Below are 22,717 nucleotides of genomic sequence, written 5' to 3' on the forward strand. Positions count from 1 at the left end.
AGCAGAATCACCAATTTGGTAGTTACTCCAGTATTTACAAGCTCTTTATGACGTGTCCTTTTGTAGTCAGAAAAAAAAATAAAAAAAATCTGCATTAACAAGTTCTGTTTGTGGCTGCAAAAAGTATGTAATGTACACACAAAACGTATAAAATGTTTTTAAACTGAAGGAGGGTAGATTTGGATTACACGTTAGGAAGAAATTCTTTATAGTGAGGGGGGGGAGGCACTGGAACAAGTTGCCCAGAGAAGCTGTGGATGCCCCACCCCTGCTAGTGTTCAAGGCTAGGTTGGATGGGACTTTGAGCAACCTGGTCTAGTGGAAGGTGTCCCTGTCCACGACAGGGAAACTGGAACTGGATGATCTTTAAGGTTCTTTCCAACCCAAACCATTCTATGATTCTATGAAATATATAAATGTACAGTGTCACACACACCCCCATTTCCCCATGAGCAACTCATAAACTCTCTCTTTCTTTAACTCCTCTGTTTTTTAAAACACCATTCTTAAAAACAATGATTATAAACTTCCATCTGGGAAAGAACCCTTTGGTCAGAGAGGGATGAAAGGACTCCTTTTTACTTCCAGACAAGCACAGGATGAAACAAATACACCACGATGTGATCCACTCAAGAGCATAATTCAAGCACTGCTGGATCAGAAGTTTTTACAGGTAACACACAGGAAAACAAAAACACAGTTTGCATGTGCACATCTGTCTATATATTTATGAAGGAAAAATATAAACACCATCAGTCCATGTTTTCACCTGGTCTTACACACCACAGACAGGACATCATGAATTCACATAACATTTCTTACCTGGGTGGATAAACCACTTTTCCAGATTGCCTGCTTTGCACTTTAGGACTGTAATTATGTAACGAAACCCTCTGAATACTGTGCTGTTATTGTGGTTATTAATCATTCTGCTTCTGTTTCAAATATGTGCTCTAGATATGCTGCATTATGTTACAAACATAATGTACCAAGACAAAACACATCTGAATCTTAAGGACATTTCAATGTAATTTACTCTTTCAATTTGTATTTTTGCAAGCTCAAACATATAAAAAAATATATAAAAAAATAAAAAGCTGTCCATATAGCTGCTGACACAAGGTGTCCATATAGCTGCTGACCTTTGCAACTGTAAACAAAAGACAGCTTTTAAACAGTAAACAACTTTGCAAATATGAAACCTGTTTTACCAGTGCTTGGAATAGTCAGCATTTAAGATGACAGAATCTACATAGAAATCAGTTCTCACAGAAACACAAATTTCTAGATGTGTTCAGAGAGAATGCAGGATTTCTGTGACCTCAGACCATAGAAACTATTTATTTAAAAAAACGTACTGTGTTAAAACTGAATTAATCAATAAAAAAAACAAACCAAAAAAGTGGGAAACTCCACCACATTAGGCCCTATTCTAGAATAAAATTCCCTTTAAAAGCACCACCTTGAAAATACAAAGCTCCCTTGACTTCATAAGGACTTCACAGAGGCCCACAAGTCCAAATTAGAAGACACTATGAGTATTTTAAGCCAAAATAAGTTAAATATCTAGCTTCCTTTTTATTAGGCAGCAATGCTCTAAATTCAGTTGCCTTGAACATGTTCATATACACATCCTATACTCTAAATCAATATTAATTTATCATATATTCCTTACAAAGAGCTAACAGGCACCAGGTGGACTAGATTTTCTTTAATTTAGCCACGTACATTGGACCCCACGCTCTCCCTCTCTCTGGAAGCACCAGAAGTTCATGCTGCTGCAAGCCATCAAGAAAAGTGAATTCCTGAGAAACAGCTCTGCCCATTTCACTTATATCCACAGGCATAACATTGCTGCAGGAGTTTAGGATGAGGTTTATCACATCACTGTTTTCTGCCTTTGAGAGAGTGCACGTAGAATACACCAAGGATCCACCAGGACGCAGTGCTTTAATAGCAGACCTGAAAATAGCAAAAAAAAAAAAAAGAAAAAAGGGAAAAAAAGTCAACATAAAAGTGACATTCTGGTGTGGGAGAACATGTAAGGACTTATAAATCTAGAGTGTAAATAAATACGACAAAAATAAACTATGAAAATGTCTTAACAGCATATAATTGACTGTACAGGAAACTGCAATTTTGTTTTCTCACTTATTATTGTACTCTCAGTTAACTGAAGGTATTTTTTACACAGCAGTGACAACTATAAAGCAGCATCCATTCAGAGCTGCAGAATGACAGCAGCTTTCAGACAATTACATGCTGTGAAAATGCTGCAACTGTGCATACAGAATGGGTTACACCATATCAAACGTGTTGGCTGGATCCTGAGCTGGCTGCTTGCATGAACAAATATCAGAATGTACACTTGCACTAATGGCCTGAACTAATTACTGGGTTGTAATTTTAGAAACATTTCTGCAAATTCTGCAACTTATTTATCAGGTAAGAGGACTTGGGGGTTTCACTGAGTCACTACTTTTCAACCTGATTTCCTAAGGATCATATGTTCTTTATGTGCCCTTCAACCACCTGTTGACAAATTTTGACTCAACAAAGGCAAAATAGTGGCTTAAAGCCTGAAAGCTTTATAACGAGTGGTGGGTGAAGGGAACAGAGGTTCTTTATCACTTTTCCACTGAAACTGAGTTTAAACAAGCTGCTGACTTTGCATTAAAGCAGATCTGCAAAGTCCTTATTTCAGCAACATAAAATATAACCTATGAGAGTTAGAAGTGATATTCAAGCCATATTCACCTACTGCAAATTAAGAAAGTAAGGAGAAAAATCCAAAATCTTGCACCACAGAAGAGCATTCTTCAAATCTAATACCACCATATTACTAAAAGAGAAAGCTACAATAAAGGTTCATTTGCTATTAAATCCCATTAAATTATACATTTTGGAGCCTTGAAGGACATATGGCTCAAAGACTGAATTGTAAGCTAATATTCAAGCAGATACTACTGGTCTGAAGCAAATACCACATTAAAATACAATTGCTCCTTCTATTTGTTTAAAAACAAGAGAATCTGAACAAGTGAATGATGTTACTTAGCTTATGAATATCAGAGAGTCAACAAAGGTAAGGGTTGAGAGGATTGCAAGTGAGTCACTGGGAATTTAGGAGGTGCAGGAGGTGCAGGGATACTGGAAGCATGGATCACAATGACATAGTCACACTGTATGGAAAGACACTGAATAATCACAGATTTGTAGATATTACTGACAATTCTGTGTTCACACTCATACCTCAGAAAAAAAATGTACTGGGAAAAAATAAAAAGAAGAAAAACAAAAACAAACAAACAAAAAACAACAACAAACTCTTCAAACTAGATGAGGTGAGCAGCCTCCAAATGCAGAAAGTCTGATTCCAAGCCCAGACAAACAAATACAATGCCATTGAAACAGCATTTCCTCCAGAGACAAGCTGAGAACTTCCTAAAGGTGATTTCTGAACAAAAGCAGTTGAGAAATGAAAGAAGAAAATATAAAGGGGAAAACATAATCCCTTTTAACAGAACTGGGACTTTTCAGGAAAAGAATCAATAAAGAAAAGCTTCATCACAAGCAGGATCAAAGCCAATCAGAGATCAAAGCTGCACTGAAAGTCCTGTCCGAAATAGGAAGGAACCACCAGGACAAATTACTGTTTCAGACAGGTGAAAACTAAATCTGCTTCTCTTGGGAGTATACACATAACCTCATTTATTTTATGAGTCTTGATTATGTCAATCAGCAAGCCAAGTACATACTTTACTGAAGTTTATGCTTTTTCAGTTTTAGTAAAAGAACAGAGCTCTCTCAACTGATGATGCTGTAAGAAAAATAAGTGTTTAATACCTCTGTTGTATCAGTAAAAAGATGGAGAGTGAGTAGATGGCTGGCACATTTAGCCTGAGTGAGTAAGCTGTTCAAGTTCAGTCTGTTATAGGTAAAAAACAGGTTACACTGCACTTAGGTAGTCTAAATATTTTCAATTTAACTGGGCCTAGTGGACTCATTCCAGGATACTTTGAAAATTAGTAAGACATATCACAAAACTGCAAGCTTATTTCACACCTCTGAGTAGCTTTTGAAAGCCTGCAAAATGTTTAAGAATGTTTCTGTCACAGACAGGTATAGCACAACATTTACATGCCACCTTGAGACAGCAAAAGAGAGCAGCTGTAATCCTAATGTCCTCATGCCTGTTCTGGGAAATCTAAAAGCATTTTTTCACTCATGTAACAGATCCTCCTTTCTGGCTTTCACATTAGAACTCAAAGAGAACAGGGCTGAAGTCTAAATGGGCTCTCATAAAGTTAAGCTGATCTTATTATTATCAGAATCCAGTTAGATAACTCATTTTTGACAAAATTTTCTCCTCCAGCTACACCTTTTCCATGTGTGCAGCAGTGCCAAGCCATGAGAGGGTATCTAGAAATGCCTGAAAATGTTTTGACCTGACAATCAAGATATACTTTTAGCACAACTGATAATTTTACTCACAGAAGCAGATAATGGCACTCCTTTCCTACCTATAAGGCAGGTACTATATAAGCATTTAGACAAGTGAGAAAATACTTTTACCATATATATAAGTAGTTGAAGCTACTGCTTACAGGGTTAAAAGCCTGGAGACTTGGTAAGTGTCCTTTACTTACCATACAGAAAGTAACATATAGCCATATGAAAGTAATTTTCAAAGGCACCATGTTCCTACAACTGAGTCCACCAGAGCAGCACAGGCCTCTGAATGCAAGCTTGAAAATCTCACATCAAAACTTGTCTAAGCCTCCTCATCCTGTGAATCTGCACTGGCACATGACCCAAAAAGGTTGGCCTGCTCACTGCAGGTGTCTTTATTTTGAACCTAAATCATGAATTAAAATATCTGAGGAGAATTACTTTCCACTGTAAGGTTAATCAATGTATCTATCCATCTTGTCAAGTCCAGCAACACTTGTTTCAGTGCCTGTGCTCAAAGCCAGCCCTGATTAAGCCATACTTAGCTTTTGATAAACCTGCACTGAGCTGCAAAATTCAAAGTGAAGAAGTGCCAGGCTGAAAGTCACAGAGTGAGACTCCACTGGGTGAGCAGATTCAGGGAGTTTGGTCCTCTCCTCATCAGCATGACAGAGAATTCAGTCGTAAAGGAATTTGTCCAAATAAATTTAAGGAACCAGCCTTCCTCTCTAATCAGTGGAGAGAAACAAGCGCATCCAAGGGATAGGTTGGACATGAAACAGAACCCACCACTGCTACTATAACTCCACCATCTAAGAATGTAAGATTCCTCTTTCACTGGGAATCTTGATTATGCCCCAAATCCTTACTTAAAGCGCAATTCTTAGTTTAAGAAATTTAGTACCTGCTATAGGGTACTTTGTAACTTCCAAAACCAGGCTTCAAATCTAGCATGATTAAAAAAGATGCCAGTGCAAATGACCCTGAAGTACTTTTTCACTTTCCTCCTATTATAATACCTTGTTTAAAAGTAAAACACATTAACTAAAGGTAGTTAATCTGCAGTTATTTTTCTCTTACTAGTACAGATGACATTCATGTTCATTAAATAACTAAAACTTTCAGTTTAAATATAGATGATACTTAACTTCATAATTTTATTTCAGGTACGCATATTTACTGTAATGAATTTTACATGTTTACAGGCACTAATACTGCAAGGTTTCAAGCTTCATATGGAGAAACATGAGAACACACATTAAAAGCACTGGAAACTTTTCCTGGAACCTCATGACTTGTTCACCTTTCCCTACAACCATTTTTGATTTAGTCAACTGTTTTCTGGGGTGCTGAACACAACTTTAGTACATACCAGCATATCGCAACTTAGGCTTTAGTGATAGCAAAGAGTCTGAAATTTTAATGACATTTTCTAATCAACAGTTTGGAATTACAATAGCTGGAAACCTGCATGATAAGAGTGAGATTCACTGGCACATCATTCTGCAAAAACTTCTTGATGCTTCTCCACACTTGCTTTGAACTCCTCCCATTATCAATTTATAGCCACCAAATTCACCTTTAAATCTTTCCAGCACTTCAGCAGAAGACCCATCTGTAATCCAAACAAAAAGGGGGGCTGATGTCCATCCCATTCAGGAAGTTCTGTGAAACAAGTTAACAGGTGCAGATTGCTCTCCTCCTCATTCTAAATGAGGTTTTACAACAATAAAACCAAACAGATAAACAAATAACCCCCCAAAGTATTAGCAATACATTGTGTTTTTGCAGGGTGTGTCTCTGGGTACAAGTTCAATGGCAGATATTGTACTGTGGAGGTGAGAGGTACAAAAGATGGATTAATCTATCCTAACCCCCTGTATTACAAGAGTAACAGATAAGACTTTTAAAAGAAACACATTAATTCAAAGCTTTTTTTGTTTGTTTGTTTATCAAGATTTTTTTACTAAATTAGGGAAAACAGAGCAGTATTATTGTTTAATATCTCAGGGAAAAAAAGACCATGCTAGAGCCAGAATTCTAAGTCCAGAAAACTCTTTTATGCCACTAAAATGTAGTTAGCCAGAACCTAAAAAGAGGATTTTTCCCACTTACAGAAAATTAGACGTGAGGGGCTGACTTTTTTCATTCTAAAAGTCTTGGTGTTTCAAACACCCTTGTAAAAATGGGCAGAAAAATACATATATTTCATACTATAGCTACCACCTGCATGTCCAGCCTACTCGTCCCGTGCTTGGGTTTATGCTGCATGCCATTGGAAGGATCAGTATTAATTATGTTAATCACCCAACTATTTTCAGTATTAATTACATATTTTTTAGGGCAATTTTAAAATATTACAACACTTCAACAGTGCCATCTTTTGGCAGCTAAGATGTATTTCTGCTCAATATGCCAGATAATGTCTTATCAGAATAAAAAATGCCAACCTTTTTAGAAGCAATTTGAGAACAAATGCATCTCAAGGACACAATCTTGCCATGTGCTCTGGGATGTCCCTTCCAACCTTATCTGTTCTGTAATTTGCTTTTATCCTCAATTCTAATACTTTTTATTAACTAAAGATACCCACATTACCTTTTTCCTCTTACAAGAGTCCAGATACTTTGTGGTAACATGATGTGCATGTTAAAGATTTTGCTTTTATTTCTTCAAACAAAGCCAAAATTACAAAGAAATTCCTCCTGTGTCAAAATACCAGGTTTTTTTTTGTTTGTTTGTTTTTTTTAATATTTTGTGATGGGCAGTGAAAGAGGTGCACAAGAGAAAGTTCAAGTACTCTCTCCACACTCCGAGCACCTACTCCTCTGCTCCTCTAAGCTTTGCTACTGTAGAGAGACATTGCAGCTCAGAAAAACACAGCAGCAACAGGAAAATCATGAAAATGAACTGAATTCTTCTGAATTAAACTGAACTATAAGTAGAAGTAGACACAGGCACCAAAAAATCCTAAACCAAACAATGAAATCCCACAAATGTAGTCCACTGTGACAAACCTTCAATTCTTCTGCCATTTACTCATCCCAGAAGTACCTTCTTAACTTATACACTCTCACAGGTCCATCTCTCTTCCCAAATTAAACTTATTATTTACAAGAAGAAAAACATACAGAACCCAAGCAGAACCTTCTCAGCTACAGAAGGGAGAATGAAAGACTTTTAAAGCCAACCCTGCCACCCAACTTCAGGGTTAGAGGTTTTCCTTACTGCTTCTGAAACACACACACACAAAAAGGACTGAAGGTGGAATTAAAGCAAAATTCGTGTCTAAACTTAAATATGTGATCCCAAAAACAACTGACTAGCCATTGGGTGGCTTATTTGTTTATTCATACAGTTATTTATACATTCAATAAACTTCGTTTTCAACATTTCATGAGCAACTTAATCTGTAAGTTGCTCTCAGGATGTTGCCAAAGGCTTAAGGATCCAGGCAGTTCTTAAAATCAGAAACCATTTATTTTAACCCCCCCACAACTAAGAGCACACAATTCCTCTTCTAGATACATGTGGGAAACTCTACATTTCAGTGAAAATACAGAGATGGCACTGAATGAGGGAAAAGAAATATCATGATTTTTCCAGTAAATCACAGTATTTACTACTATGTGAAAAAGACTCTTTTTTTCAACAAATTGTACATATTCTATGAAACCTCATCACAAAAAATTTTTGTGAAAACATCGGACACAAATAAACAAACTTGCAGTTAAAAGCTGCTGTTTTCTCTGATATGTGAAAATCAGTGATGTGGTTTCACAGACATATTCATAAGTTTAACCATTACATTATTAGGTATTCAAGCTTAGCCCTAAAATTTAATTTCTGTCTGAGACCTGATAACATTGGGAAAGTCACTTTTGGGAACCACTGTATGCTAGCATTTAGCATCAGGAAATGACTATTCCTTCCTTACTTTGCAATTTGTTTTCTGCATGAACACTCCAAATAATAAGATTTGCAGTTCTTGGATTATAGCACTCAGTAGGGATGCTCTGGTTTTGGTACTAACAATCATTACAAGTCAGTGGTGCCTTCACTGCTTATAAAATCTGCTGTTCAACATTTATGCCACTTATTTACATTTCAGATTTCATATAGACTGGAGTAGGAAGGTTGTTGCAGCAGTTTCAACACTTCTTCCAGATCTTCCTTCTCTGAAGCATCTATTCACTTAAATAATTACACCCTATTGCAAACCCTACTTCCTTCCTTCACTTTTCTCTTTGATGCCCCAGTTTCCCCCCAAAAACAGATCAAGAAAACCAGATGTCATGGTTTGGACCTTGTTTTCCCCCAGAGGCTAAGAAAAGTGGTAGACCCCAAGGGGTGGAAACCCCTAGAAGTTTTGAAATTTTGTCCAATGGGCGCTCCTGCAGAAATGTAAACATATCACAACCAGACCGGAAGAGATGAGTTGTAGTTTTTTTGGTTGTTGAGGAGAAGTGGCCATGTTGTGAGCCACGAGGTAGGGGCTCTGTGCCCCTTGGGGCCTCTGGCCCCCTCCCAGCCCCGGCTGGGGGGCTGCAGGGACCTGGAACAGCATAAAGCTGGGCTATGTGCCTGTAGTTATGCCGGGAGATGTTCTTCTCCATGGGCGCAGAGCAGCAGCTGACGCTGACCAGAGAAACGGTGGCAGAGAGCCAGAGATAAGGACCTGAACTGGAGGAGCAGCAGAAAACAACATGCAGCACCGCAGAGAAGACTCCTGGAAAGGGAGGAGAAAGAGAGCCAGGAGCAAAGAGACAGAGTTTGGGGTAAGACTGTACCAGATTCCCCAAAACTCCCTTGGAGACCCTCTTGGAGAAGAGGGACATGGACTCCTATTTAGGAGAAGAGTTTTAGACATGCAGCACCGGAGAGAGAGGAGCTGAGAAGCTCAGAGACGTCCCGGAGCTGGACCGGGACAGCCAGATGGAATGCGGGGGGAGTTGACCTTGGCTCCCCCCCCCTTGCACTGCTGCCACGGTGGCAGCCTGAGAGACAGGGCACAGAGGCCCTGCAAAAGATACCAGACCGTCATGAAGACCCCCCTGTGTCTTCGTGATATGACGTGGTGAAACGACCTTGTCTGGGGTTACGAAGCCCACGGAAGACCCCTCGGTTGTGAGGCGATGGGGCCGAGAGAGAGGCTTGAATACCTCCCTCGTGAGTGCTGGCAGAAAGCCAGCTATCAGCTGCTGCATGTGGAGAAGACAGACAGACTGCTGCTTCAGAAGATGCTGCTGCTTAAGGACTAGAAGGGATCTGTCCTTCTTTCCCTCCTGGACTTTTATTTGGAGGGGAGAAGAGATCTGGTCCATTGTAAATACTATATGTCATGGTAGAGATAGTTGTGATTGTGTGTATAATGTGATATGGTATTTATTTGTACAGTCATTGTAATATATTCCCTTTCCCCCACTTTGAGTCTGGTGTGTTTTGTCTGGAAAAACCCATCTCACATTAGGTTGAGATGTGGGAGGGGGGATGGAGCTAGGGGATTGGATTATGGGACTATCTCAAACCATGACACCAGATTACAAGTTAAGCATTTCTTTAATTCAGAAGAAGGGAATCTCAAATTTTAGGCTGAGTGTTGCTTGATAGAAATACAAATAGAACCCCACTTTGATTTCATTCTTCTCATTTGTATGTTATTCTTAATACTACTGCTAAGCTGAAATAATGCTTGGTTCTCATACTTCAAGCTTTGTCTTCAAATCACACAACATTTCATAGAATCATGGAACGGTTTGGGATGGAAGGGACCTTAAAGCCCATTCAGTTCCACCCCCTGCCATGGGCAGGGGCATCTTCCACTATCCCAGGTTGCTCCAAGCCCTGTCCAACCTGGCTTTGAACACTTCCAGGGATGAGGCAGCCACAGTTTCTCTTGGCAACCTGTTCCAGGGCCTTACCACACTCACAGTAAAGAATTTTTTCCTAATATCCAATCTAAACCTACTCTCTTTCAGTCTTAAACCATTCCCTCTTGTAATATATTTCTAACAGTACCCTCAATAAAATTGTTGGGATTCAGTCTTAGACTTGTTTTTCTTTTGCAGATACAGGAATCAAGGTGAGAAATGCCTGGGAGCATAAAGCACCAGGGAACCTGAATCCATAAACCAGTACAGCCCTGCGTGAGCTGAGTCATGTAAAAAGCCAGATGAATATAAGTTCAGCCCTTCCAAATATTACTGGAAGTATCTGAGATGGGATTCAAACTCAATTTTTTTAATTTATAATTATGGACCCTACCCAAACTTGAATAGAGTTGCATTCCACCGTTTTAGTTTTGCTAAACTTTTAATGCTCTTGTCATGTTTAGCCTTTCCTGATCTCATTTTATCATTTACTTTTACCCTTTCATGTGGGATCTGAGACATCTTTAGTACTGCGAATTCATTCTAAAGTGACCACGTAAAAAGAACAGTAACAATACAGTGGACAACTATACATCAAATATTTTACCCAGTAACCCTTATAATACCTACCTCTTGAAATTAACCATTTATTTCAAATGCTCCAGAATATTTTAAAAGACCATAAAAAACCCCAAAAATCAAGGGCACACAGCAATAGATTGATTGACCTACAGAACTACTCAGACCTATGTTGAGCAATAAGATTGAAATTACCATCCTTTTACTACAATTTACATACCAAAACTATTTTGTCCTTCACAATCTAATTCTTATTACTGTTGCAAGAGTAAAATATATTTTCAACAGAAAGCTTTCTCTTGATTTAGGAATAATTCAATTAAATCTGATTTGGGCTGGCAGGAATGTATCTTTTTTTAAAAAACAAGGTTCCTGCTGTCATGAGTTCTCCAGGACTACAATCTGGAATGATTTATACAAATTCTCAAAATTTCTCTGCATGATATATGCTTTCTTTTGGTACAGGTTCACAAATTGGATTTTGTATGTCAGGTATTGAAAAGGGAAAACAGAAACAGGCCAGTGTTTTAAATGTGAATTTCAAGGGAAATGGGTGACATGATGCATTACTGCAATAAGATACTCATATTTCTGTTATAAATCACAGGCTTCTGCTAGGCTCTTTTTCAACAGGAACTCATGCAAAACTATCTTCAACTGCTGCAATGGGAACTTTCCATAAAAACTCTGTTTCTTTTGTTTGCAATATGTTATTTTTCCCTCAATTTGCTTTGACAGATGAGCTTCAGGTGTGACTGTTACTTTGCAAATAACATTCAAGTTTAGAAGGTTCTATTGAGAAGTCTTTTTTTTAATCCCAAAGAGAAAAACCGTGGAGTTATAAATGCTTTCCACATGCCAGCCTATGGCTGGTATCATTAAAATGTGTAATGCATGACAGCCTTGATTTGGATTTTTGGGTGGATGTTCTTAAAAATAAACAAACAATCCTCTCTCCCTCACCAAACCTCACACTGTTTTATTTTTTCTACTCTATTGATTAGAATCAGGAGTCTTTCTGTACTACTGTGGTAGTTTGGTCTAGGCCTTCCTTGGTGACCAGTTTGTAACCAAGGAAGGGTCCAGATTTACCCAGTACTCCCTACGATTTTTACGTAAGCCAGGCTATAAGAAGAAAGGAGGAAAGGCCTTCGCTCTCTTTCCTTCCAGTGGCTTGGAGGTGCAGGTTCCCTGCTGTTGAGTCTGTCGTTGTTGGGGAGCGAGGCCTGGTAAGGCCTTGCCGACCTTGGGAGGCAGAGGTTGCCAGCAGTCGTTCCAGCGCGACTTTCTGTTGTCCCAAGGAGAGTAGTAAGACAGTCTTTTGCTAATTTCTTTTAGTTGCTAGATCTTGGGCTACTGATTGGGATATATATATATATTTTATTTTGGTTTTGTTCCTTTTCCCTTCCCCCTTCCCTTTCCCTTGTGAAATTGTATATATATTTCAATTGTATATGGCTGTAACATAAGTGTAAATATATTTATATATATATTGCTTTAGCTGTCTCTCTCTCGTTTTGGTTTTCTTGGTTGTTTTATTTCCCTCTTCTCCCTGAGGTTTTGTGGGGGGGGGGACTTCTTGTGGTAAGGTTTGGAGACTTGGCAGGGAGCCAGCTTCAAACCATATCAACTACCAATAGTCAGCTGGGTATTAAATTCAAGCTGCACGTAAAAATGTACAGTAGTGGACTCAATTTCTCCATATAAAGAGCTCAGAAGCAAATTCTGAAGTAGTGTTGACTAATGACCACAGCGATGGTTGGCAACCAGCCCTGACTTACAGCTCAGTCATCAAAAAGACTAATAAATAATAAAGAACCATAAGGGATAATTCTGTGAGAGAATAACAACAAGAACAAAAGGATTTTGGAGAAGAATGTAGAGCTTGGCAGGTGTATAGACTGCTTTCACTGATAGGTAAAAAAACCCCCACTATTACAAATTATGTCTGTTTTTGCTTCAGTTGTGGAATAAATCCAAAATCATTTTAGTTGTGACACCAAAAATATTTTGACATTGTACTAGACTGTTGTGAGTCATCTGAAAATGGGCATATATTTGAACAAGTGAGATAAGACGACTGTAGGGTTTACGCTGATGACGCCGCCCTTGTTGCCCACACAGAAGCAGCTCTGCAGCGTTTAACATCCTGCTTTGCAGACATTGCTGAGCTCTTTGGGCTGGAAGTCAGCTTAAAGAAGACAGAAGTTCTCTATCAACCTGCACTTCAGGAAGTCTTCCATCATCCCCATATGACCATTGGCCAATCAGAGCTCAAATCAGTCCAGCAGTTTAATTACCCAAGTAGCCTCATCTCCTCGGATGGTAAGATCGACAGAGAGATAGACAACAGGTTAGCAAAGGCGTACAGTGCTTTCGGAAAACTCCATAAAAGAGTTTGGCGAAATAAACACTTGAAGAAAAGCACCAAGATCAGTGTTTACAGAGCCACTGTGCTGTCTGTTCTTTTATATGGATCCGAATCATGGGTCATCTACCGCCACCACCTGCGACTCCTAGAACGCTTCCATCAACGCTGTTTCCGTACAATCCTAAACATCCACTGGTCAGATTATGTGACTAACACGTCTGTTCTAGAACAAGAAGCAGTCACAAGTATTGAGGCCATGTTGCTGAGAACACAGCTGTGCTGGGCAGGACACGTCTCAAGGATGAAGGATCACTGCCTCCCTAAGATTGTGCTCTATGGTGAACTTGCCACCGGCTTCCACAAGAGAGGAACCCCGAAGAGAAGATACAAGGACTCCCTGAAACAACATCTCAGCCTTGGCCATATTGATCAACATAACTGGTCTACTCTGGCCTCCAATCGGGAGGTCTGGAGACACACCATCTACAACACTGCTGCTTCTTTTGAGAAAGCACACAGGATCACTCTTGAGGAGAAAAGACAACGCAGAAAGATTCATGTCTTGCAGAATATTCCACCTAAGGAGTCTTTCTGCTGTGCCTTTTGCAACCAGATGGGTCTATCTCGTATTGGCCTTTTTAGCCACCAGTGTGTTTGTAAGAAATGTGGGTAGAGCCCTTCCCAAATCCCCGTTCACGAAGCCTAGCCATGACATCAGTAGGGTAGTAGAGGACTTAGGGCTCACTGCTGATCTCACCCCACCCAGATTTCCACACTCATATTAACCCAGATTCACTGTATATTCTAAAAAGCAGCACAACTACATATTCTTCACTTAATTTTCACATAGTCAATCCTGGTTTTCTTCATTAAGCAATGAAAAATCTTGTGTCCCTCCTGGTAATTTTTATTCATTATAAAAGACTACTTGAATAGCTTTCTTTTTTATTTCTCACCTCAGAAGCTGGAATTGTAAACATGATAATTCCTTTCTTTGGATCACCCTGAGTGTAGCTTGATGAATATCAGAAGAGAAAAGCCAACTTCTGTCATTTGAACAAGGAGTATCAACCAGTACCTACACAATAAAAGCAAATAAGATCATTCATAATAAAGATACTCAGTTTCTGAACACCATGTGCTAAAAATCTATTCAACTTACTTCTGCAAATACTTAGAAACACCCTTTTTATTTTCCATTTTCAGGAGTGAAATGATCCAACTTCTATTTTGAGATGTTTTTAATGGAGTTATCAGGTGAGGAAGTAAGAAATTAGAACTCCAAAAGTAAACTCTACCTAAGCAGCTCTCACTTGTTCCCTTGCCCTTCCTAATTACACATCATGCAAACTAATACAGCTACAAGGTCTTCAGAATTCACTACCAAGGCTGAATGGACAACATCACCTAACACATGAAAAAATGCACAACAGGCTTCATAAAATATTTTCTGTGGCTCTGCATATCCTGTACACGATTTGTTCCCCTTGATAGGTCAGATATTTTTGTGGGGGCCAGAAAAAAAAAATTAAAAAGACAGTAGGAAGAAAAAGAATCAGAATGGAGAAATACAATTTGCTAATAATAACGTTACCTTGTCATATAATTCAGGCTTAAGATCTCCAATGTGTCTGCCATCCAGTTTGGAGACCATTATCGAGTTAATCAAAGGTTGTGGGATGAAGGATTCTATGGTCTCTTTCAACCATCTTGCCCTCAAATCATCATATTCATTGCAGTGAAACTGACCTTGGAAAATTTAAAAAAAAAAAAGACAAAAGAAATAAGCCTTTACGGTTTTTTTTTTCTATTTTTACAAACATAAGGAGTTAGACCGATTTTAGAAGTTCTACTGCTTTGCCATGACTAACTTAGAGCTAACACCTTATAAGCCTGTTACTGCACTTTTTACTGTATTTTTATAAACCTAAATTTCAACATGCTTCTACAGAGCAAGCCATAAATATTTACAGACAAATGCTTCTGTAGCAATAGACTTCGACAGCAAAACAAATTCGTTTAATCACAACCCGTATCCAAAGACTAGGGCTGAGTGCCTTTCTGGGCTCCTTGAGCCACTGTCTAAATGAAGTTGTGGTGGTTTGAAACTCCCAAGAATCTAATTTTTAAGGTCAAGCCTCCCCTCCCACACTTTGCCTCTGTGAGAGGGTTTAGTGATGGTATGGACTTGATATCTTTTTCACTCCATGTGGAGAGTTTTCAGACAAAACACAGCCATTCGTTATTGGGGGAAGGGGAAAATATTTACAAAGGTTTATTTACACCCACATATATATTTACATTAAATTAAATTTCTCCTCTTCAATAAAAGTCCAAGAAGAAAAAAGTCTTTCTGTCACTTCTCAGGCCACAGTTCCTTCATTTCAGTTTTTTTGTGGCACTGGTTAGTGTCCTTCATTTTCCTGAGGCAGCAAATTTAAGTATAGCAGTCAGGATTTTTATTCTTACTTTGTGGAAATTTCAACCCCGAGCCTGAGCCTTCGGGGGATTTCCTTGTAGATCTTCACTCCTCTTAGATTAGAACATTGAAGGCAGCTTTCAGTTCAGTCTTACCAATGCTCTTTTGCTCTGTCTCAGCTCGACAGCTTGATAGAAACAGCAACAGCAGCAGCAGAGGACACGGCCACCTCCTCCACATTCCGTCCAGGCTCAGCTCTCAGGACAACTCCAGGTTTTCAGCTCCTTTCTCCCTCTCTCTAGCTGCTGCTGCATTTCGGGACTCCCTAAGGGTTTGGAAGTCCACCCCTCCTCTTCAGAGAGTCTCTGGTTTTTGGGAAAATAATACAGTCTTACCCCAAACCAGCTCTGTTGAGTTTTCCTCTGTTTTGTTGCCAGCTCTCCCTCCTGCAGGATCATCTCTGCGTCCTTCAGCCGGCTTCACGTTATCTCGTTGCTACTGGCTATCTTTTGACTTTTAGCCATTGCTGTCTGCTCAGGACTGCTCCGCTGCCGCTTTCAGTGTCTTCTGCTGCTGCTGACAGTAAAGAAACTTTTCCAGCTCTTGATTACGGGACCCGGTCCAGCTTTGACACTATACCAGGTCTCCCGCTGCCTTGGCTGGGGGCCCTTGGCCCCCAGAGGGGCTCACTGGCCCCCTGCCTCCTCGTGGCTCAGATCATGGCTACCCACCTTCTCTTCCGTTTCTGTGGGCATGTAATTTCTGTAGGGTGCACGTGGACTATTGATTGGTCCAGTATTATCAGTGGGGCAAACCATTACTACCTCAGAGAAAAGCTTTTTCAAACCACCACAGAAGTACACGCCCCTTATTATTGAATTACTTTTTAAATAAATAAAGCATCAGTTTCATGTATCCTAAGCCCAGCAGTCCAACCCCTTATTTATTTGAAATTTAAGCTAGAAGTGTTTTAACAGAAGTCTTACTTTTAACAATGTAGCCAGAGTAGTTACCACTTCAGAATAGTTACCCCCTCATCTTGTACTGCCGCGGTCTGAAAAGGGAGGGGATGGGACCATGGCACAGCACTGGTCCGGGACACAAAGGTGGGACGCAGGTAGAGAGCTTATTCCAGCGCGCACGCTGTTTTTATCAGCTCCGGAGGGAAAGAGCCAGAACATAGGGCAGAGCAGGAGACAGACAGGTGGGGGGACAAGCCAGGATAGGGACACGGGCAAAAGGGGAGGAATGCAGGAGGAACCAGGGGAGGAAAGGGCAAACGGGGGCTGTCTCCTGTCTGCAGCTTCTCCGGCCAATCGGCAGAGAAACAGAGAAGCAGGGAGGTGGACAGGCCGGGACATGCCCAGAAGATACAAATTCTGGGGGAACATGCAATGTGTGTATACATAATAACTATAAAGCCTGCATCATAAAGTCCGTTCAATCGCTGTACATATTTTTCCATTTCTGGAATCGTTCCCATTCCGATTCTTGGTCCTCAACGTCGTACTCATACCAGAAACACAGAATGATACTTTTCCTCTTATTCCTGGTTTCTAATTTTATAAAATTTCTATTTTCATGTCTCCTCAAGTTGTCCTACAACAGGTTTGCCACAGACGGTACATCTTAGCATTCACTGAGGTATATTAAGAATTAAATCTTACATTCTCAGCAACAAATTGGTCTCTCCAGAAGCAGCCAGGGGGTACAAGTGGGTTGGTTTTTTTTTAAACCTTTTGAAAGGACAATTCCTATTTAATTTACTTCATTAGCATCACCTCATTCCTCTACAATACAGAGGGAAAATCAGTTGTAATCAAGTAATGGTTTCAACAACAAGAGCGTAAGGTGCTGTGAACACTTTGAGACAATTATTACCCAAACTAACACATAAACGTGGAAACAGTAATCGCAACTTGCTTTAACTCCCTGGCCCAGAAGAACAGAGCTGCTGCTTTCTGTTGCCTTCTAAAGTGTGACTAGAGTCCTTCTCTAACATCTAGGTGGCTTCAGACATAGAGCTTATTAAATCCTGATACAGACCAATTCCTCACTATAAACTCTCTCCCTCTGCCTATAACTTGCCCATTTAATTTGTTATGCTCTGTTTTACATCAGTACACTTAAATTTATTTACAATATTTGCACAGCATTGGCGAAACATATAGCAGAGGAAAAGAAAAAAAGAAGTATTCCAAAATTGCAGATTACTTTCATCCCTGTGGCAACAAGTATACATGACTTTAAATAACTTCTGGAGAAGTACCAATAAGGGAACCAGCAGAGAAAAAAACCACAGAGCTATTCTACTGCAGACTGATGGACAAAAGTAACTCATAGTTAAGTGACTACTGTATTTCTCATCCTCTTTTAGGTAAACTGAGTTCATAAAAATTTTATTAAACAGCGTGGAACAACTATTGTTTTTTGGGCTTTTTGCCCCCAACCTGAATCGTGTACTGAAAACAGACACAGTGCCAGTGATCAGCACCTGGATACATTACCTGGACAGGCACACTGCAGGATAGCCACTGATTTACCCCCAGGTGCAGCACAGAGATCCAAAACATTTTCCCCATCCTTCACTTCCAAGGCCAGCACCGGCAGCAGTGAAGCCGCATTCAGCAGGTAATACTCTTTCAGTTTACCAGCCTGATGTTTCTGAGCAGGGAATCTCCCAGGAGTTCTCCTGATGTAGCACTTAAATGCTGCTGGAAGATAGGGCAAACCTCCTTGGAAGGCAGGGTGATATCCCTGCACACACAAGCTGTTCTCCAGCTCAGTGCATGGGCTGAACCTGTTCAGCAGAATGGAGTGCTGCCAGCACAATGGGGACGTGAGGACATCTCTACAGGGAAAAAAGGAAAAGCTACTTAATAACCTGACAAATAAGTCAAGTTATCTTTTCCAAGAAACCCTTTACTTACAGTCTCACCATTGGATGATCCTGGTGTAATCAGAAATTAAAACATTTTCGTTAGATATGATTAAGAAGAGTACACAGGAAAATAATTTTAATAGGGAATCAAGACACCATTTTTTTCTAATTATTGCATTTGAAACACTTAATTTCTTCAGAGACAAGATGTTCTCCATTTTTCTTAACTCTAACAAATGACTGCAAAAGATATACATGATGAAGCATAATGGTCTTTCCATCTACTTACTACTTACTTCCCTGGGGGCAAAGAACAACTGCAATATTAGCTGCAATTATCACAGCAAAAAGAATCATATCACCTTTGCGAAGGCCATTCCGGCCGACACTATAATATGCAGTTTTTACAGTTTTTCTTTTTTACATTTTATGTTCTGCAAACACCGGGCCAGAAAAACTTAAAGCAATAGATATTCCTAGAAGACAGTCAGAAAGCAGTGCTTATGTGGTAGAAACATGCTTGTTTGCTCTCCAGTTCACTTTTTCAGGCCTATTTCGCATGGATTTCCCCCCTTTTCCATTTGAATTCCTCTTAGCAATTTTTCATTTGGTCTCAAAAAATACTCCTCAGGAGTATCCACTGCCTAAAGCAGAAAAAACACTGATCCAAACTAAGAGAGTTTTTAAGTTGATTCAATTAAACTGAAGCTATACACCTATGCTTTTTAATAGATATATTAAAAAAACCAAACAACAATGAAGGCATTTAATTTAAATTACTTTTTAATTCAAAGAGGATAAACCAAAGAGGGCACTCAGAGGAATTACATGGTTTCTAAGACTCTGAGCATTTTTCATTTCAAGGAATGTTCTTTAGCAGCGGTGTGATCAAGGCCCAAATTAAGCGACAGCCTTCACCACATGTCATTAATATCAATTCCTCTCTCCTCCCTTCCCCATCTCCCCAAAACAACAGACCTGACACTGCTCCATGCGTTTCCCAGTTCTGCCGTGTACTGCTTGTCAAAGTGATCCAGAATAACTCGACAACTTTGCTTTTGAAGTTTCCCTTTTGTTTTACTTTCCAGCTTTGGAGAAAGGAAGGAAAAAAAAAAAGTAGTAAAAACAAACAAATAAAACCCTCCTTAATTCTTCAACATGGTTAAGGACATTCAAATATCAAGATCACAGGAGATGTGATCAAGATGTAACAGAAATTTCAGAGAGTGAACAAGTTAAGCTGGAGTACACTCTTCTTCCCTGCCTGTGAAGAAGTCAATCAAAGCTTGTTGCTATCCCTCCATATCCACTAATAATACTAATAATGCTAATAATACAGTAGTTTCTGGGACTCTGATCTACCAGGAGCAAAATAAGCAAGGTATGATTATGATCAGCATGATCAGCTCTGCCAAGGTGTAAACCAAAAGAATGGAATTTGAACCGTTGCGGGAGACAAGCTGAGTTAATCCGCAAAGCACCGCAATAACTACTCCATGAGTAATCAAAAGCACTACACATTTTGGGTTTTAACCTCCTAAATTTTGTATGTGGGGGGGGGGGGGGAAGAACTTTCGGTTTCTAAGTAAACTCGTGCTATCTATAAGGAAAACCCCAAAGGCAAACACCTAAATTTTGCTGGATATTTTTTTTTCCCCTTAACAGCACCCAGCAGCTTCCTGACGATCCCCATGGAACAGGAACAGCTGACGGAAGGTAGAACCCGAAGGACTAAGTTCGGAGCTACTCCTCTTGTCTCCCGGTTCCTTCACCCGGCACCGAGCGCATCAGCGGGGCCGGGGGTTCCCTCCCTCCCTCCATGACGCTGAGCCGTGAAAGATCATCCCGGGCTCGGCACAGACGGCAAGGCTGGGCACCTGCAGCTTTTCGTACAAGGCAAGAAAACCCAGGATGCACCCGCTGGTTCGGAGGAGGGATAGCAAACAGGGCTGTTCCCACTGTCCCGCCGCGCAGGAAGAGGCCGAGCGCCGCTCCCGCCGCACTTCCGCCTGCTGGGCCCCGGCGCGCCCGGGGTCACTGCTCCCCTGCCCTGGCCCTGTCGGCCCATTGCTCACCTGTCCCGTCCCTCTGCTCCCCTGCCCCGGTGTCCTCCCGGCCGCCCCCCGCGGCAGCAGCGGCAGCAGCGGCAGCAGCGCCCGTAGCCGCATGGCCGCACCCGGCGCGGCCGCCGCGCCCCGCGCCGGCACAGCGGGGCAGGGCAGGGGGCAGGGCCCCCCGCCCCCTACGGTCTTACCTTGGAATCATGGGTTGGAAGGACTTGAAAAACCGTCTAGTCTCAACTCCCATGGTTTGAGACACTTCGCACTAGAGCAGGTTGGTCAAGGCACCATCCAAGCTTGGCTTTGGACACCGTCAGAGTTGGGGCATGCACCACCTCCCTGGGAACCTGTGCCAGTGTCCCACCACAGTCACAGTAAAGAATTTCTACCTAATGTGTGTAACCTAAATTTCCCCTCTTAATTTCTACCCATTCCATCTTGTCCTGTCACTACAGTTCCTGACCTTTATGTTTCTTTAGTTTGGACTTTTGTTGTTGTTGTTGGTTTGTTTTTTTGTTTGGCTGTTTGGTTTTTGTTTGGTTGGTTTTTTGTTGAATTTTTTTGTGTGTTTTTTTGTTTGTTTTGGGGTTTTTTTTTTGCTTTTGTTCTGCTTTGGGATTTTTTGTTCTGTTTGTTTGGGTTTTTTTTTTGTTTTTCGGGTTTTGTTGTGTGTTTTTTGTTTTTTTGGGGGGAATGTGTTAATTCATTTGGGGTTTTTTGGCCTTTTTTTTGCTTGGTTGGTTAGTTGGTTTTGTGTTGTGTTTTTTGTGTGGGTTTTTTTTTGTTTGTTTGTGGTTTTTTTGTTTCATTTGATTTTGGTTTCTTTGTGATTTTCTTTTCTTACTTTAGGAGTCTGTACTGCCATCCTGCCTCCTCTGCCTCTCCAGGAAATAAACCAGGATCAGGCAGCAACTGGATTCTCAGTCAACTTACAAAACTGATCCTCATCTCAGCACCTGCATCCCAGGGGCTGCTGCCATCCCACCCCACCCACCAGTCAGGACTCTGCTAGTGCCTTTTCACCAGACCTAGACTTCTGGCTGGTCCAGGCTTTGCAGCTGCTGTCCAGCTGCCCAAGAGCCTCCTCTGAACCACACCGGGGATCAGCTCCAGCTCAACCTGCTGCTACTGCCATAAAAAATTGATGGAGACTTGAGAATTATTCCCACAAGTATCTTACATGTGTTTTCAGATAAGCCATTCTCTGGAAAGTGAACCAGGGCTGAAACTAGCCTCAGAAATCCAGACTGGAAAGGGGTGCAAAGGTCATCTATATGATAGTAGGAGAGCTATCGTATAGATAAATATTTGAGTTTCAGGCAACTACTCATGAAGGCTAAGAACATTTATGCCAATTACCATCACACTTGAAAGCTTATTTAAAATGTTTCAATCAGGATTGTGACAAAGGGCCTGCAGGCAAAATGGATACTTCCTATGTATCAAACATGAAAGGAAACCTGAAAGACTTTCGGATAAATGAGTTGTACCAACAGATACAGAACAAAAGTGGTATGAAAAGTACAGTTCTCCGTGGCTGTAATTCTGCCAAGGCCAGTATCACAGAAGAAAATATATACAGTAATTGAATTTTACAGTACCAATGAAACAAAAAATTATGCTGAGTACCCTCCCCCTAAATCTAGGGCTTAAAGTACTTCAAGTTGAAAGAATTCCAAAAGGTAGGAAGCTAAAAGACTATGGCAAAGTTAGTGGGTGGCATCCTGAACTTACAGTGTCAAGCTTTCCACTAAAATCATAGAATCATAGAATCGATTGGGTTGGAAAAGACCTCCGAGATCATCGAGTCCAACCCTTGGTCCAAATCCAGTCCATTTACTAGATCATGGCACTCAGTGCCACGTCCAATCTGCGTTTAAAAATCTCCAGGGATGGTGAATCCACCACCTCTCTGGGCAGCCCATTCCAGTGCCTGATCACTCTCTCTGTAAAGAATTTTCTCCTGATATCCAACTTAAATTTCCCCTGGCAGAGCTTAAGCCCGTGTCCCCTTGTCCTATTGCTGAGTGCCTGAGAGAAGAGACCAACCCCCACCTGGCTGGAACTTCCCTTCAGGTAGTTATA

The 22,717-nt window shown here is 40.6% G+C and overlaps 1 protein-coding gene across 1 annotated transcript; it reads right to left on the reverse strand.

Annotated features, from left to right (window-relative positions):
- Positions 1–619: 619 nt before the first annotated feature.
- NSUN3 (NOP2/Sun RNA methyltransferase 3) lies at positions 620–20,755 on the reverse strand. The gene is made up of 6 exons (XM_064643797.1): positions 20,648–20,755; positions 19,551–19,660; positions 18,199–18,542; positions 14,867–15,021; positions 14,229–14,350; positions 620–1,962 (listed from the first exon to the last, which is right to left on the reverse strand). The coding sequence occupies exons 1-6, from the start codon at positions 20,738–20,740 to the stop codon at positions 1,701–1,703; spliced, it is 1,086 nt and encodes a 361-aa protein (XP_064499867.1). The 5' UTR covers positions 20,741–20,755; the 3' UTR covers positions 620–1,700.
- Positions 20,756–22,717: the final 1,962 nt, after the last annotated feature.

Source organism: Pseudopipra pipra, chromosome 2 (assembly GCF_036250125.1).
Source record: "Pseudopipra pipra isolate bDixPip1 chromosome 2, bDixPip1.hap1, whole genome shotgun sequence".
In the NCBI taxonomy this organism is placed as follows: Eukaryota; Metazoa; Chordata; class Aves; order Passeriformes; family Pipridae; genus Pseudopipra; species Pseudopipra pipra.